At 34.6% G+C, this 18,316-nt stretch overlaps 1 protein-coding gene across 1 annotated transcript in view; it reads left to right on the forward strand.

Moving 5' to 3' along the window:
• The window catches only part of Glut4EF (Glucose transporter 4 enhancer factor), a 123,524-nt gene that overhangs the window by 39,524 nt on the left and 65,684 nt on the right, over positions 1–18,316 (forward strand). The window contains exon 2 of the mRNA XM_077437580.1: positions 7,704–7,867. Within this exon, the coding sequence (XP_077293706.1) occupies positions 7,704–7,867 (164 nt within the window). The remainder of the gene's footprint in view (positions 1–7,703; positions 7,868–18,316) is intronic.

Below are 18,316 nucleotides of genomic sequence, written 5' to 3' on the forward strand. Positions count from 1 at the left end.
TATGTATTATTAATCACGACTCCAATGGTCAGATAGTTAGATAGATATATACTTATCAACTGTTGTGCAAGTGAAAACTAGACTCTGGCGGACCCGTCCCAGTTTGCCTTGCCAAATATCCATGTCCACCAGGCCTCTAGCACTTGCCTTGTAGTCGTGACCAAGTTCTAACAGTGCCCTGCCTTACTTGGTGCAATTTATCAAAATTTATCGTATTCTATTATATTTTACTGTTTCTTTTACATCATGATGATGATTATGTTGTTTTTACGATCTGACATTTCTGCCGATCGAATCTTTGGGTTCGTATCCACGCTTTCGAAAGCGGGCGAATTTATCTACATATTCTAAAAGGCTTTATGTAGAAAAAGTCGTAGTGCTATGTGCCAACGTGACGCTCATTGACAGTCATCGTTGATCGGTTTAAACGGGAAAAATTCGCATAAATACATATGCAACGTCGATTTATACGCTCTCAATTATATAAGGCTCTCGTTTGTTGCTCATTTGGGTTACTCGGATAAATAATTAATGTTAAATTTTAATTCTCGCTTATTCAATTTGTTCCGTTAGCGAGTGCATCGTTTTTTTTAAATTTTTTTATAACGTGCTTAGTAAAAATTGTAAAACGTTTTTTGGCAAATGTAAGTCACGATGTCAGATTAGCGTGACCGAATCGGCGTTGCCAAATACCTGTTATGTGCTTCCAATCTCGATAATTTGACAATGTTGGCGATTTTGCATGTTTTTGTCAAGTGGTCGGCTTCACTTATCCGTGGGGTTAATTTATAGGCTCGTGTGTAATCTGCTATTAAATTAATTTTAAGTGCTTTATTTATGCGCGGAAATCAATTTTCACCGTTAAAAATGGTTCGTATATAGTGGGCAATAACATTCTACCTCATGTTTGAAAGCTCGCATATTAAAATAATATATTTTACTTTGTAATAAGTTTCAAAAAATACCGCCTCACAAAAATCGAATGATATTTTATTCGTTTGAATTTGATGCTTTTCGTAAAAAAAAGTTCGTTCATGTAAAAGATGTCGTGATTGATTAGTTTACAATGTTCGTTCGTTTGTGCAATAATTTTTTCCATCATAGAACTTTTAGTTTGGGAGATGAGAGCGTTTTTAGTTTCGAGAGCTTTCAAAGAGCTGTTCTTTCGTACCCACCGCGTACAATTGATTGCACCACGTATATAAGCGTTTATTTATTGTATTGGAAGTGAAAGAGCTAATGCGAGTGAAAGTGGCAAGAGAGTGGCGGCCTAGTGTTGTAGTACGTTAGCTCTTCTGGGGACGTTGGCCATCGAAGCGCCTTTCCGATGTCCGTTTTTTCAAAAGGCGCCTTTCTATGTAGAAATCGAGAAAGAAAATCGTTTTTCTAGGCGAAACCAGTTTCCAACCCACGGGTATGTACTTTACATAACCCAGGTGTACTTCACACTTTTCCCTCGAATAGTTTGCAATGCGTTCCTATTCTGTGTGTACATACATATTTCGATTACATATGTATGTCTGTTTACCGAAATATAATCGTGCTTCGAAAACGCATGCAAATAGAACGAATGCTGATCGCCACTAGCGATTTTGAATCGAATGTCAAACAATGTTGTGTCGTAACGATCGTGCGCTTTTGTTCGATCCGTTGACAGATAAAGGCGGCAATCGATAAATCAAGATCAAAGGGAACGACAGTAAAATTGATTGAGGCACCGTTTGAAAACCTTCACTGGAGAATAAAACTCCGATTATAACTGGCACTTAGGAAATTGCAGGAGAATACAATATAAATAGGTGTTCCCAATAGATATGTACATATGTACTAAATGGGATTGTAATCGTTTTAAACTTTCGATTTGAGAGTTTTAGTACGTATGTACATATGTATATGCAGAATTGATTAATTAATGTTTTCAATTATTATTGGTGGTATTTTATGAAATCATTTAATTTTTACGCGAATATGTAATGGGAAATTTCGTATTTCGTGCGATACATATTTTATGTGTGTACATTATTTACATATATGAAAGTGAATATGGTCAAAATTATAGTTCATTTAATTAGCACCCCAAATTTAATACATATAATACATGTACATATATAGAAATCAAAGAAACGATTGAATTGATTCTTTCTCTATCTTGACGGTGTACATCTTTACTACAAAAAGACATTTTCAAGTGTCAAATCAAATCACGTTTTAAGTGACGGAATTGCAATAAAACGATGTCGTATATTATAATATATTATGATGTGGAAATTTCCTATACTTTTATATTTTATCAATGATTAATTAGCACTGTGGAAAAAAGTTAACAGTGTGAACATACATACGTCTTACCATACATACATACGTCTGAACATACATACGAACATACATACAGAATACCATTAAAAACTTTATCATTTTCAAGAACGGCACACCGGAAATCATCGGTTACCTCTTTACTCATTGTTAACTTTCAACTACCAAATATTAACAGCAGATACAGGACACATTCACTACATAGTTAAATCATAAAGAACATCGTGTATTTAAGGTGAACTGTCATAAAGGGAAAAAAAATCTTTTTTTTTTATTTTCGACTACGATCGGATAATGACGTCGTTGCTCGGGTCGTCATCGTACCTCCGGACAAATGACCGTTCATTTGCGTCACCGGCGACACTTTGGTCGGGTAATCGTCGGTGTCAACGATCTCCGATGACGATGATGATAATGATGCACACGCGTCTCATTGACGAGCTCGCAATATCGTGAAAATATCGAATTGATCGTTATTTTTTCGGTCGCTTTCGTCCGCTATTCCGGAACGAGCGCGAGAGTTATTTCGTCGACGGGTGAAAGCGGATTCCGACTCACTTTTCACGGCATCTGTCGTCGTCTTCTTCTAACTCGACGATTCCTCGGATCGCAGACGCGGATGGTGATGACATGGACGTATGTATACATACGATGGTGTAAAAAAGTGCATTCGTGTCAATGATAAGTGTGCGCGTCGCGGACTGTCATTGCCAACCGGTCAATGCTATTTTAGATGACTGCTACTTCCCGTCGTCGTCGTTCGTTGTCGGTGTCAATCAAAATGTGCGAACATTGATTTATTAATTCGTCGACCGTGAGAAAATCGTGCGATTTTCCGTTTTGCAAAAATGAGCTTTCGCAAACACCTGTGGGTGTGTGCTGGTGTTCGGTTCATTCGCGAATTATTTCAGCGAGAATGCGCTCATTGCGCGTGACCGTTCTTTGGGCCTTTCACCGAAAATATAATTTTCGATTTCGATATGCCTATCTGATGTTTATTTATGCTTATTATATTTGTATTTCAACCGCGTTTATGTTTGTTTAGCTGTTAAAGAATGAATGTTATTATTTACATATTTACATAGTTATACAGACATTAGCGTATAATATTTACTGCCTCTGGATTGAGCAGTAGGTGTTTAAATTTAAATCACATTAAATATTTTGTAAATTATGTGTTTTGTGTGAGGCCATAAGACCGCCTACGACACTGTGTGAAAACGTAATGGGTGGTCTATTACTGCACATTATCGCCATTCTGACAGGTTAATACATTCTAAAGGTGCTTAGTAAGTTGGTGTTGAATTAAATACTAATATAGTAATAAAATTCGCATATATGTATTTATGTATGTATGTCAAATATTTTGGAGTTGAAAAATACATAAACCAGGTTTTACGCTTGTTAAATATTTAAATATTTTATAAATGAAAAATTTAATTTATATCAAATGTCATAAACATTCATTTTCATTTAAAAAACACTTCATCAAAAAAGTTTCGTTTTAATATTTAGATTCAATATTAAATTTAAATACGTTGTATATTCGAAAATAATCTTATAGTTTTCTATGCTTCATTTTCATACAATATTTTCGATGAAAATTCGATTAGATTAATTTCAATTGTAGTGAAAAATCATAGTTATGTCGACACATAATGTATTCACTCATTGTCAGTTAAAATTGTTAGAAGAGTTCAAAAAATTTGAAATGCAAAACAGTCGCATTGAACTAACTGGCACTTTCATCGTTGCTGCGCTATTATTCGATACTAAATTGAAAACGACACGAGTTATTCAGACATTATAATACATTTTTTTTTTGTAACGGGTAACCGGCGAAACCTCTGTAATTACCACCGTGTAAAGTAACGGTTCCATGCATCTCGATAGAGCGGCCGGTAAACACTATATTATTACGTATTGCGATAGCGTGAAGGCGAAAATGCACAATAGTTTATTTTACAAATTAATTCATCGTCGTAGAACTATATCCGCCCGTTTCTATTTAGGGCTGCGTTCTATGTATTTAAAATATTCTTTTTTGAAGTTGCTCTTTCGATGTTGAATGGACCCGTTGGCGAGGTAATTGAAGGTGACCCTAGTGTCAAATATTGGCATATCTCATTCAAGCGACACAATAGACGTACAATAGGGTGCTTCTTACACAAGATGTAAATTGAATTTTTCCATATATGTATATATTATGTATTGTACTATTTCAAGGTTCTATAAGATATTTATAAATATAGGTACAATGAGTTTTTGTTATCATATTTTATGTATAATAAATTGTAGTGAAAACGTATTTAGTCATTGCTGTAAAGTAATATATTTATATAAGTTTTTTCTAATGGAGCTAACCCATGTGTGGAACATTACAACTTTATGAATATTTTTATAAATAAAAGTTAAGCAGTTTAATTCCCAGACCCGGGACAGATATTCCCGGGAACCCACAGAGTTTTTGATGTCCCGTGTCCTTGTTCTTTATAATTCTTAATTCTTATTTCGAATTTTGGGAAATATATTTCAATCAAAAATCAAAATGTATATCCTACGATGATACTATTATGAATATAATTCCACAATTTAAGAAATTCTTTTATATACTGATGAAGAAGGCGCAATTGTGTGCTTTAACGATGAACGAGTTTTCGAAGACAAAACTACAAAATAACGTAAATAAAAATAGACTTCTAAATAAACAGATATGTAATTTAAAAAAATAGTTTTCGTCCTATTTAACTGTAAAACCAACTAAAAGAGTTTTTTTTTCCATTTCAGAAATATTTCTGCCAAATCTAGAAATAGGTTTTTTGAATCTTAATGAAATATTATTAGAATCACATTTAAATATTTTAATATTCTTTAGAAGCTATTTCAAATAAATTAATTTTTACTATTACATTTTTTCCAGTTAATAAATACATATATTAACTACTTTTTTTAAATAAATAAATTTCATATTAATAAAAAAATAAACTATGTAAATTGAAAAAAAATTACATCATATGTACTGGGCTCCCAGCAATCCCGGGAACGATCTCGACCTCCGTCTCGTGTCTCGGGAATTGAAAAAGTCCGGGAAATCAGAAACCTTATATTTCTTTTTATATACATGTATTTATCTTCAGTATTGATTATGCTTCTCCAATAATGCTTTGATTTTATCAAAAAAAAATGACTCAAGTCGATTTATGGTGAAGAGAATTCGACTCTTCATCTTGTCTTCTCTGCTTTATCTATCACCAAGCTCTCTTCAAATTGAAATGATTCAAGTGAAAATCGGTATATTTCATCTCCTCACTAAAAGGATCATTATATTTGCAGAATAATTAGTCAATTTAATTACAACCATAGCAGCATTACAATACCAAGGGAAATATATTTTTACTGTATGGAATTGTGGGTAGATTAATCGTTGATTTTACTCTTTATGATTATAATTTAAACGTATTTTAATTAGCCACGCAATTTCCAGTTGAACAATGCTAATTCGGCGACCCTGTCGCCGTCACAGTTCGTGGATGTCGAGGGTTACCGGATGTGACGCAACCGCGAACCGGAAACTAGGAGTAAAGTAAGCCACGATACTGTGACTCGTTCATTATCATCGTCGATACGCACCTATGGCGATCCCTTTACACGTTTTTTTTTGTTTTTCTTTTTACGTCACGAACACGTCAGTTTGTCGTAGTACATAAATTACGGAACGCGTGTGCATCGTCACGTCGTCTCTCCTTTCGGGGAAATCCACTTTTTGTATATCGAATCTTGACATCCGAATTACGGCAGCCTTGTACCCCAAAAACCTGACCGGTTCCGGATCTTGAGGTTTACGTGTATATGTATCTGACCAAAGCCACTCTCCCTGTCCGTCGATAAGGCAGTGGGTGAAGTTCGACTGTGGAATGCGTCATATTGTAATTGGGAATTTTCGGTGTAATTTGTCTTTATTATTTTCAATGGTGCTATCTAGATTGTTTTCGAGGCGAAAGTTTCCAGGTTAATGAATTTCAAAGGTTAATAATAGTCGGGTGCTTTGTGTGTGGGTGTAAAAAACACACTTCTGAAACGGTCTAGCAAAATTAGACGTGCAAGTGTACGTTGACCCTTGTTTTAATATTGCACTGTGTTTAGCGTCCCTTTCGTTTAATATTTACAGTGCTTTTCGAAGTGTGTGCCCATTTGTGTTTTTAATTTAATTTTCTATTTGCTTTTCTCTAGGATTGAAGTGCTGTTTCTTTATAAGCCACACGCTTTATATTACTTTGCTGTATGTAAATAAACTTTTTTCACTCTGAAGTTAAACCTTTTAAATTGAAATGAAGTGGTTTCACTTTATTGCTTTTCCATTTTTCTTAATTTAATTGAAAAACTGCCGATATTGCCGCTATTATTTAAGTGAACTACTGCTTTGAAAAGTAATTTGAATTTGAAGAGTCTTTGTAAGTAATAATAAAAAAGTAAAATGGGAAAGTACATTGTTCAAAGTACAAGGTTCATAGTTTAAATTAAAAACTAAATTATTTATTGTTAACTTACAAAAAAGCTCAACTTTTAAAAATGAGAGTGCAAAAAGTAATTTGATCAAGCTTTCCACTGAAAGCCGCGTTTGCTTAGCTATCTGTCATCATTCTATCTAACATATTATTCCGATGTTATTTTTAATGAGTTCGTTAGTGATTGAACTCCTTTAGTTTCATGTCACAGACATTAGCCATAGTGACCTAGCCCGTGTTCATGGTACACACTCCAAAAAATCACCCCCTGGGTGTTTTTGGTGATATTTTATCCTTGCTTGACAGTGATAACGGTATAGAAAAAAATGTAGGAGAAACTTGTTCGTTGGATATGGATTTGCATACACGTGCGACCTCCCAAACATATGCATTCTGCACGTGCACAGCGGGAAGTCAAGGACACATGACGTCCCATACCACTCAGTGTGTTTTCGCCCTAAAGAGTGAAAGTGGTTCAAAATCACATCATAAATTTTTGACGGGCAGGAATTTTATATTTTATATTTATGTATATGTTTAAAGGAATTTTATAACATAGTGAAGTTAGTAATAAAAAAAAACTTGTAAAACGACGGCAGTATTGACGTCTTTGTGTTATTATAATTCCGAATAGAGTTTAACTACCTGTGCTACACTTTGAGAAGCCCAATATGCCAGAGCCATTTATATATTTCATGACTATAATTTGGAGGGGTTGGTTTCGCGTTGGTCAATGTATTCGATGTTGAACATGATAAAATTTCGTCAACGTACATACATACATATACCCAACAGTGTAGGGGTCAAGGAAGTTCATACGCGCCATAAACCCCTCATAAATGTACCGTAAAGTTTTTTCTATAATATATTTTTTTTTCTTTCCAGATGGCTATGGAGCTGCAGAAGCGTCTCGACGAGGTGCGTTTATTGGAATCTCGCAAATCGGCAAGACTGGCAGATCAGGACACGAATTTCGCACGCCTAGCCGACATGGCTGGAGATCGTCGCAGGTCCTCGAACAACTCTGAAATGCCACCTTTAAATTTCAAGTGAGTTTTTGAATCGTCTGTACAACGTCTCAGTAATGTAAACATAGTTGATACAGAATCTGTGATTCGTTTCGACCTCTTGTCCATCGTTGCATATCCAATGTTCTACTAATCAGTCCCGTTCAAGGTCGAAACAAATACGTTTTCTTTTTAAATTGTTTTTTGATAATATATTTATTTTGCTATTGCTATCACCAGTTTGTACATACGAGTGTGTAATATGTTGTCGACACGTGCCTTATATTATAATATTCTTATCTGCTCATTTGACGAGCAACATACTAGTTATGCCCACGTGAAACCGTATGATGCATTAATGCAACTAAGTATGTATGTATGTACATATGTAAGCGTTCATTAAATTTCTGCGATATAAATTGTTTTCTGCATTATGGTTTTATCTAATTTATGCACTTGCAACGTTTATTGTCAATGTCACGAACTTTTTTTTAATATTTCATAAAATTCATATTTCTAAAATGTCACCAGAATATTCAATTTGAAAATTTTAACTGCATCATTAGTGTTCAATATTATTACAGATTTGTTAATTTAGATTCTGATACTATGCGAACCCATTAATATATAATGAGTTGACTTAAAATGATTTCATCTTGTTTTTTACACCGCTCAAATATAATATATGTATGTATGTAGGTACATACATATGTATGTACAAACACACTTTCAATCATATTATATAGTTTGTATGCAGGTACATTAAATAGGTGTATCATTATCAGCTGTATAGTATTGCGTTGGTAACTGTTAAATGATAATTTTATTCGGTGAAAATGGTTATATTTTATTTTTACATACATATATATACCAGGAAGGCTTAACAGGTAAACCCCAATGCGCCTTCGTGGCCAACTACAAATATCGGTATACTAATTTTTAGAATAATTTCAACAAAGCAACATACATATGTAGGATTTGATGTGTAAAGGATTGTACTTGGTGCGAGTGATGTCAAGCGGTTGTTGCACGTGAGTGTTATTTATTAAGAGTTGGTACCCCAGACACCGATTGACGTGCGGGCCACTGTGATTGGTCGGAGTGGTAGCGAGCCAGTCAGTGCACCATGTTTGGTGCAAATGGAGTTCTGGATTTGAATGTATCGACATACATCGAATAAAAGACTTGCTATAAAGTCTTGTTTAATTTCTCCCTCTTCACGATCCTCCCTTACATGAATTCCCAGCCATAATTGGATATGTTTTTTTTTATTTTGATAAACTTTTTTCCGTATAAAATATATTTATGGACAAATTTGTAGCATTTTTATACGAATCGGCGAAATTTGAGATGCTGAAAACTCGAAAATTGCGAGAAATGGGTAAAGGTTGTCAATTTATTGGAATAATTTCAATGAAAATTAGATAAATTGGAAAACTTTGATAGGAAACGATCGACCTGGAATCATAAACCATGGTCTGGCTAGCAGTAATCGATGGTACTCGAACCCGTGACCACTATGTTCGAAAGCATATATGTATGTCCACGCTGCTGGTTATGTATTAACAAGTACTAACATTTTATCGGAAAAGCAAATGAATTAGTATAAAAAAAGCACTGTCATGAAATTATGACGGGTTGTACATATATTATGCCGGTGCATTTCGGATTATTTCAAATTTCATTATTCATCACAGTCCTTAATAGTGATAAAAAAAAATTGTCATAAAATCATTCCACTTTCCATTCTGTCCTCTCAGAAGGGCAATGGTAAAAGTCAAGGTGAAATTAATGTATTTAAAAAGTAGCTGCTTGAATTATTATATGTATTTTTATATGTTTTTTATTTCCCTGCGTATGTTATGTCCATGAACCGAATTTCAAACTATTTTTTTTTACATATCAAACTTTTCGCGCGTGAATTTACAATATGGCACAGCTTAAATCGTCTCCGGAGTCGGATCAGGAAGTCAACTTCTTTTTGTTCGCAATGAAATGTATTCAGGCTAGTACTACATTCATATTATATTATATATATACCCGTATAATGAGTACTCGGTTTAACTTTTGATCCCTCTTTGCTACGGCTACGTAATAGTTCGTGTCATAATAGCGAATTCGTGACCGAGTCAAACGCATCGGAAAATTAGGCCATGACTAGCCGAACGCGAAGTGTTGCAACGCACGCGATAAATGAGATAAAATTTCGCTTTCGCTCCACCGACCGACCAGTTTCCCCCCCTTGTCATCTACATGAGTGTATGTATGTATATTATCTCTATAGTAAGTGCCTAAGTTAAAAAGTAGTCTCTTACGTTTCACCTTCAAAATATCCCCGCAATCCACAGTCGTATTATATCAGTGTTCCGTTTGATAAATCAGCCTTGTCTATTTATTAGGCCCGAGGCGCGCGATTGAACTCGTTTCGTTTTCGTTTATCGAAATTTTTAATTAACGTCGTGGTTTGTATGTATGCATTTAAAACGGTCGTCATATTCGTTGTGTATGATAGACAACTGTACTGCATGAAATGTATGCGTCGTGTTATGACTGCCATTATCGAATTTTATTGCATTATTGAAATCAACCTTATGTTTGTATGTATGTATGTATTAAAATTCGTGAGGTAACTGTCTGTTGATTATAATGTATATAAATTTGAATTTTATTCTTGTTCGATAAAACGTTACGTCACACTCGCTTGGATTGGTTAATCTTGCGGTTTTTAATGACGAGCGATATTATGTTTCATCCCCATTTGTTGGAATTTACGATCGTTTTCTGAATGTTTTTGACACACATTAGAGGAAATGCGATTGTGTTAATTGACTTTTAGGTAGAAAATCCACGACAAATGGACGTTCCAAGCACTGTTATTGCATTAATCATGGTAATAATATTATATTACATGTACAATCTCAGTTGAAAAGTGGGTTAGTTTATTTTTTTTTTGTTTAGTATAATTATTTAGTAAAAGACACAATTTAATGTACATATGTTGTTACCTTTAACTAGATTTATATAAATTAAGCGACTTGATGAGAATGAGTGACGAGGCTAAGATTTTTGTAAGGTTTTCAGAAGGTATCTTTGAATATAGTAATGCATACATATGTACATACATATGTACATACATTAAAATCAGTGGCGGCTGGTGAACATTTACATTGGGAGTTCACTAGTTCCAAGAAGACAAACAAAAATGATCCTTTGTTTCAAAACTTACCTGAAGGAAGAGACCAAAGAAACCGGAAATCTTCAGAACCGATCGCAAAAAGTCGTAACTTTGGAGTGCTGATCTATACTAGCCATTTTTTGTATGGAAATATACATATTTGTTTTAAGTGTTCTCTTTCTCTTTCATTGGTTTTTTTAACATTTAGATTGGAGATTTTTTCAATAAAAACGCTAAGCAAAAAGCACTAGGTGAAATAAATCGAATAATTGTATGTTCTATTGTCCATATGTTTCATCAGTGTACATATAATACGCAAAACTTCTTGAAAATACCCCCCCCCCCTCATTTTTTGTGACTTTCGTTAATTTTATTGCTAGTATCATCGTATGCTAGTATGTTGATGTAAATTTGTTAATTTTTACTGGGGGGGGCGAGTTCACCGAACAAGCGCTTCTTGGGATGAGCCGCCCCTGATTAGAATATAACTTCAACACACGGTAAAATAAAAAAAAGGATATAAAAAATAATGCACCTCTTATTTATTTATTTTAAACGTAAATACATATGTATTTTCGTCAGGAAATCTCGGGAGTCCTAGATTTTCAGATTGATTCAATCTGTTCCTTTATATATTTCGGCTTTGAATCGAATTTTATATTAAATCAAGTTAATGCTTAGCGGACATTACATATTTCACATTATCGATGAAGCGAATTTTCAGCATCGGTATGCAATCAGCAGTATTTTAAAAATTTTCCTATTTCCTTTACATATAAAAAAACCTTTGAACCAAAATTTAGTAGGTACATCCTGGCATACATACAGAGAGATCAGATCTTATGCACTTTACGATCCCGAACCAATCAGTGAGTGCCGTCGTAAATTTTTGAATGAAAGGCGACATAAATCGGTCCAGGACGGAGGGTAATTCCCGTAATACATACTTTCATTTTGTTCCTTTTTTACGGCGGTCGAGAGGATTAGCGCAGACAGAGGGGATTGGAATCGTAAACTCGCTTATCGGCATAACGAGGGTGCAACACGCACGGGAAATTATGCACATATTAAACAAAGTGCAACATTGAAGCGTTTCCTTAAACGATCTACTAGAATTTAGGGCGTTCGCACTAATTGGTCTAAAAATATGGTACTATCTACCTTAAACAAAGTGCACGAAGGTGAAATCCCTTTATGCGGATTGAGGCCAGTTTCACTCCCGTTCACCTAATGCATCGGAACCAAGGGCATCGGTGACTGCACCTAGCCGTGTTCAAACCACCTTAGAAGTGGTTAAGAAATGCGTCTTGTCTCCTTGGAGTCGAATCTTGTGGGTATTGTGATAATTTTCCGTCAGTTCCCGGCTCACTTACTCTCTTGGCCGCTTTTGGCAGTGGAAATTGTGAAACCGCACCCCAAGGTCTAGCCGTCTTCGTTTTAGAAACTTTGAAATACCAATTTGGAATATGACTTTGACGATCGCCGAGCCGTGCCTGACATTGTGTGATGCTAAGACCATTTTCAATTTTGAGATTTCCAAAATAGTACAAATTGTTTGGCTTGGTTGTTTGTTGTTTGATTTGGATTTTGGTGAGAGGTCGCATGTGACAGGTCTATCGTTCATTTTTTTTGTGTTTTGTACAAGGATAGATTGATATCCCGATTAGCCTTCGTAGTCTTTTGCTCGCCATATTTCACTTTCGGAGGTGGAACTAGAAAGTAAAGCATTCAAACATTTCATCGACGTTTTGATTGAAGAAGAGCGTTAAGACGCCAGTTGGAACTATTGGTACATATTTTATTTGTTTGGATCTGTATACCAAATACTATTGTACACATTTCATTTATTTGCAGTATGGCTCGGTGGTTGCGTTTATGTTTACCACCGAGAGGTTACCGGGTTCGATACCGTGTTAATCTTTAATGCTGCTGGTCAGACTTGGAAATTTTAGATCGTTCAGAGTTTGCTAATTTATCTGATTTCATTGCTGAAACGATTCCTCCATCAAATTGGCAAAAACCATCCTACCCGCTATGTCACAAATATCTGAATTTGATTTATGTATGTACAAGTCTAAATCCATAGATGTCTCTATGAATGAATGAATTAATTAGTTAATCGTTAATTTCGTGTTCTTCAGACTCTCGAAAAACAGAGATTTATGTATTAAAACAATGCAATGCTTGTAATAATTGTGATTTCCTGGTATATATATATATGTACATATGTATATGTACCAGTAAAATATGCCGAAAATATTCAATGACAATTTTTCAATCATTGAAAAATGACCAAAAATGACTGCAATTTTCTTAATCATACAGGAAAAACCTTGACCTACGAAGCATCATTATAACTGCGTCAATTTATTTTACGACCTATTAACCTACACTTCTAACTTTCACTGCCATTGTGTAACGAAAATCGATGTTGTAAATGATTATCATGAAAATTACAACTCGATGAAACGTTGTATAGATTTTCTTTCGCCAGCAAACCGCCTTTCCTTTTTTCCTTCAGAGCGCGCGATGCTGGAAAATTCCCGTGTGCGCTTTGTTGCCGCTTCAGCTTTTCCTTTTACTAGCAGCGCACTGACAAAACCCTACAGTCCCTTTTCGCATGGTCCATTATCTAATGGCGTCACTTAGGACGTTCTGCAATCCGAGAGGTGTGTGCACCGCTGCTCGTAGAGAATTGTGTCACCGCGTCCTTGTAACAGTTACGACCGTTAGTGTGACCACGCGATCGCTAAACATAAATTTTTAGCACCGCCCCAGTATGTAATTTACGAATTTGTTTACGATATCGATACCTCTCCCTCTTCGTTGACGGATGCTGACTTGAGATACTCTAATCAGGTAACCCGGTTCTTGGCGAAGCGTGGCGTATAATTGAGCGATTAAATACGTAAAAAAAAACACCGCGGTTTATTATCGACGATTCTTCGAAGGTTTTAGCTCATCATTCTGTTGCAAGGTTGGCGGTTTGTTTGTTCAATTGTGTGTGGTTCAAATATGTGTATGTACTTATGTCTGTTTACGCCCTTGCGGTGGTTTTACACTCGTACAACAATGCTCTTTGTTCTGGTTAGGTGCTTATGGTTATAGTCAAGATGGTGGAGATGAGTTCCCGTAATGATGCAAGACGATTCAATCTGTGTTATTTTATAGCGGAAGAATCAAATTATGGAAAATTGTTTGATAAAGTCAGACGTAAACCCTGTTTTTTTTTTGGTTATTTATTTATTGGATGCGATTTACAGGGATTGTGTGGATTTGGAAAGCGAATAAATAGATCATAAAAAGAATAAGTATGGAATTAAGGTCTGAAAATCTTCATTAAATTATACCTATGCGTTTTTGTTTAGCTTTCAATGTATCATCTGCAAAATCATTTTTATGTAATTTTATTTTAGTATTTTTTTAAATCGAGAATGTGGTGTAATTTTTGGAATTATACTTGTGTACATACATACTTATATATATCAAATTAAAATTTGAACTTTATTCTCACGAATACAATGTTTATTATCTGCAATAAAAAAAAACACATTCATATTTGCCGATCATCTACTCATGTGCAATCTTGTTTCTTTAATAATAATAATTATCATACTTTTATACGACTTCCCAATTCTCATGTTCATTAACATATTCGTTATATTTTGAAATCTTTCCTGACTTTTGGAATAACACCATTAGAATACTTATTTTTTCCTCATTGTTACAAAAAAAAAATGGAAGCTTTCCACTTACATAATTCGCTGCTTTTCTAAGAAACCGTTAAAATCTTTCCCTTATTACGTACTTCTTTTTTGATAAACCTATGTACATAGCAATATTTGTCAAAAAATAAAGACCTGAAATGCGCAATTTTTATTTAAAACAGAATAAAATAAATTTTTGTTTCAATTTTGTCTAAAGCAAGGCAGACTAGATGTGATTTGAGTCATTTATAAATTAGTAGAGATCATAAACATATCCAGTATAATAGCAATAAACATACCATTTTAGACACCGCAATTTGAGGGTCAAGAATGGTATGATTATAACACATACGGTCAACATTAAAAAATCGTGATCGGGCACGCTAAAGGGTTAAGTGGTTCGAGGCAATTTTGGATTGACCTAGGTCAGAACAACGGTCCAAATTCGGTTGGCCAGGAGATACAATACACACAGCATCGATTCGGCACGTGAGATATTCAATCAATGGCACATGTCGGGCTTAAATCATTAGATACACACACACAAACACACACGGTGCAGTCAGTATGTGCTCGTTGACTTTCCATTTTGTCGGTCAGTGGGTTAACTAGTCGATGCTAGAGCGAGACACTGCTCTACGTCTGAACGAGAGGCAGACACCGGCTGCTGTGCAATTATGTAAACTTAACCTAAAAGCCTCCGTTGCTTGCAGGTGGATTTTTACACGTTGTATTAGAGCTTGTGTTCGTTTCGTCATCGGCCATGAGTGTTTTTTTCGTTTTTGTAAGTGTGAGTGTGTTTTTTTCGGTGAAATCGACGGTGAAAATGGCGAAAGCCGATCTCTGAGATTGTTTCATTCATGACTAATTGCGCGTGAGCTTTTCCGCATTGAAGTTACCTAGATTCCGTTAAGAGGAGATGCGCTTGGTGCATTTAATGTGTTTACTTTAGTACCGGTGTTTCTCTGTAGGTAATACCTCAACTAGGGTAACCTTCCTTTTAAACGGGTCTTTAATTCACTTTGCGGAAAAAATTTTGTCATCGAAAAAATGCTATTGGCGACAATATTGATATCGAATTCAATTCCGTTTTCGATTCCGATTTCAATTCCAATTTCAGTGCTGGATCCAGATTCCTGTTTCAGTTCCGGTTTCAGATGCCCTTACCAATTAAAATTAATACCTTACCGTATTAATTTTTAGTTCGAGATCCGGATTAATTTTTCAGTTCCGGTTCCGATTTCCGATTCCGATTTCAGTTCTGACTCCAAATTTTTTATTCAAATCCGATTTTAGTTCCGATTCCCAATTCCGATTTTATTTCCGATTCCCTATTCATTTTTTTTTGTTTCAATTTTTTTTTCTATTCAATGTTTAAGCGGTTTATATTATGAATACTGAGTTTAGTCGAGTAAAACTACTATTATGTTATATTTAAATTTGTATCTATATTTAGTAATATGCTATCTACTGCTCGATTTCTCTCAAGAGCTTCAATTTCAATTCAATAATTATAAAATTGCACTATATGCGGACGATTTTTCCAAATTAAAATCAAGGATTTATGTAACATCCAGTTATTTATTTTATCGTTTTATATTTAAAAACGCGTCGCCATCATTTATTTACATTAAATATAAGCTTTTCCTTTGTGCACGTTGTGAGTTAAATTCAGCAATTTTATTTATGAAATGCATTTTATGATAGATGCTTTTTTTTCCAAAGCATTTTCCATTCAAAATTTATTTTGCTGAAATTGAATAAGAACGATTATTTAAAAATATGTACATACATAAGTATGTATGTACATATGTATATATTCCTCTGAACTTTCTCGAATCTCTGGTTGAGACCTCCTGTTCTAGATTTGGCGATTGACGTCAGCATTATTGAATATACATACATACATATATAATATACATATATACATTATATGAATGAATATACAATGTATGATTATACAATATATGTATGTATGTACATACATTGAATATACATACATAAGTACAATATAAAAATTCATAGTTTTTATTATTCTTTTTCGTTAGATTGGTTATTCAAAGCAAACCATTGTTTTTCAATTTTTTCACCCGATTTTAAAGCACCCTTATCTACGATCGAAACATTCGTAACCGAACCTACCGCGCCATCCAGCCCTTTGTTCGCAAATGTATCAAGAGTAGACTTTGACTAAACATTCAACGCTGCGATAAAAATCTTGCATGACAATATTTCTCACCATTGATCGCTTCTTCACTGCGACATCCGAGTTTTTTTTAGTTTTCAAACCGAAACTAGTACCTACGTGTTGACCTTTCGATCGGTCTGTGAATGGCTCAGTTTACTTTGAACCCAATTTAGTGTTCGGTTACAAAGGGAAGACCTTGTACTTCGCTTCCTCAAGTTCTCGAGAAGGCTTCTAGAGTTTTTGACACTCACATATATATAAAATTATATATTCTTTTTGTTTATTTTGACGTTGCATAATGTAGAGGTGGTAGCCTGAATTCGAATCAATATCGCTTGTAGCATTGCGTGCCAGCCACACAACAGCGAGTTTTCCGATGAACCTTGAGCCAAACGAGGGATTTTCCTCGACCTGGAGCTCGAAAAAACCTTGAATATATCATTACCGACTCTATTGTAATCCGAATTTCTAACTGCAAACATATTTGTCATACAAGATGACGCCAAAAAGACACTTATTTAAATACGAACTTGAAAAAAGCTCGTTTTTATGCACATGTGTATATATGTATGTAAATATGTATATGCGATGACCTCAACCATTGAACCGATGGCTAATAATCGTGATACAAAGATTCTTTTTATAATATAAAATATGCGAATTTTATGATTGATTTTCAAAGGTTCGAATGCAAATATTCAATCGTTTGTTTTTTTTTTGTTATCTGTCGATTTATAAAAAAACGTCACTTTATCGCTTATTAGCTTTGCATTCGTATTTCTCAATTGTGTGACATTGACACGAATATCCACGTGTCGAAATTTAGAAATTCGATATTATTATCGACTCAACGTTGCATTGAATATCTACATAATAGTTTTTTCGGAGTAATTGTCAAGTTTAAATTGATATATGTATTAGATTTTATATGATGATGTTATTTTTAATATTGCTAAATCAATAAACTCAACTACTTTTTTTATGTGTTATGAATCAAAGCGATTCGCTTCTTACGTATCTATCTAATCGCGTAAGTCAGCGTCATTCTGAATTCGTTAATACATTTGTTTCGTGTGGACGTTAATTGAATACATTTTGTCCGCTGTTGGATATATTGAAATGAATGCGATTTCTCTTTTTAATCGATCAGATTGATATTTTCACAAGTGGAAGGAGTGTTGCTACCGTTTTACAGTGTTGTTGGGGTGATTGGGTTTGATTTATGTTTGACACGGTCAATAGATATGTATCTCTATCTCTCTGTCGAGAGCGGAATTCTAATATTTATTGTGGCTACTTATGCCGGGTGGAAATATGTAGATAAAATACGTGTAATATATTACAATACAAAGAATGAGATCCCATGGCCGTTCGTTACAAAATCAAAATAGGAAAAAAAGCGGTCTTAAAAAAATTGAGAA

The sequence above is a fragment of the Arctopsyche grandis genome, chromosome 9 (genome assembly GCF_051622035.1).
Source record: "Arctopsyche grandis isolate Sample6627 chromosome 9, ASM5162203v2, whole genome shotgun sequence".
NCBI classification, from domain to species: domain Eukaryota; kingdom Metazoa; phylum Arthropoda; class Insecta; order Trichoptera; family Hydropsychidae; genus Arctopsyche; species Arctopsyche grandis.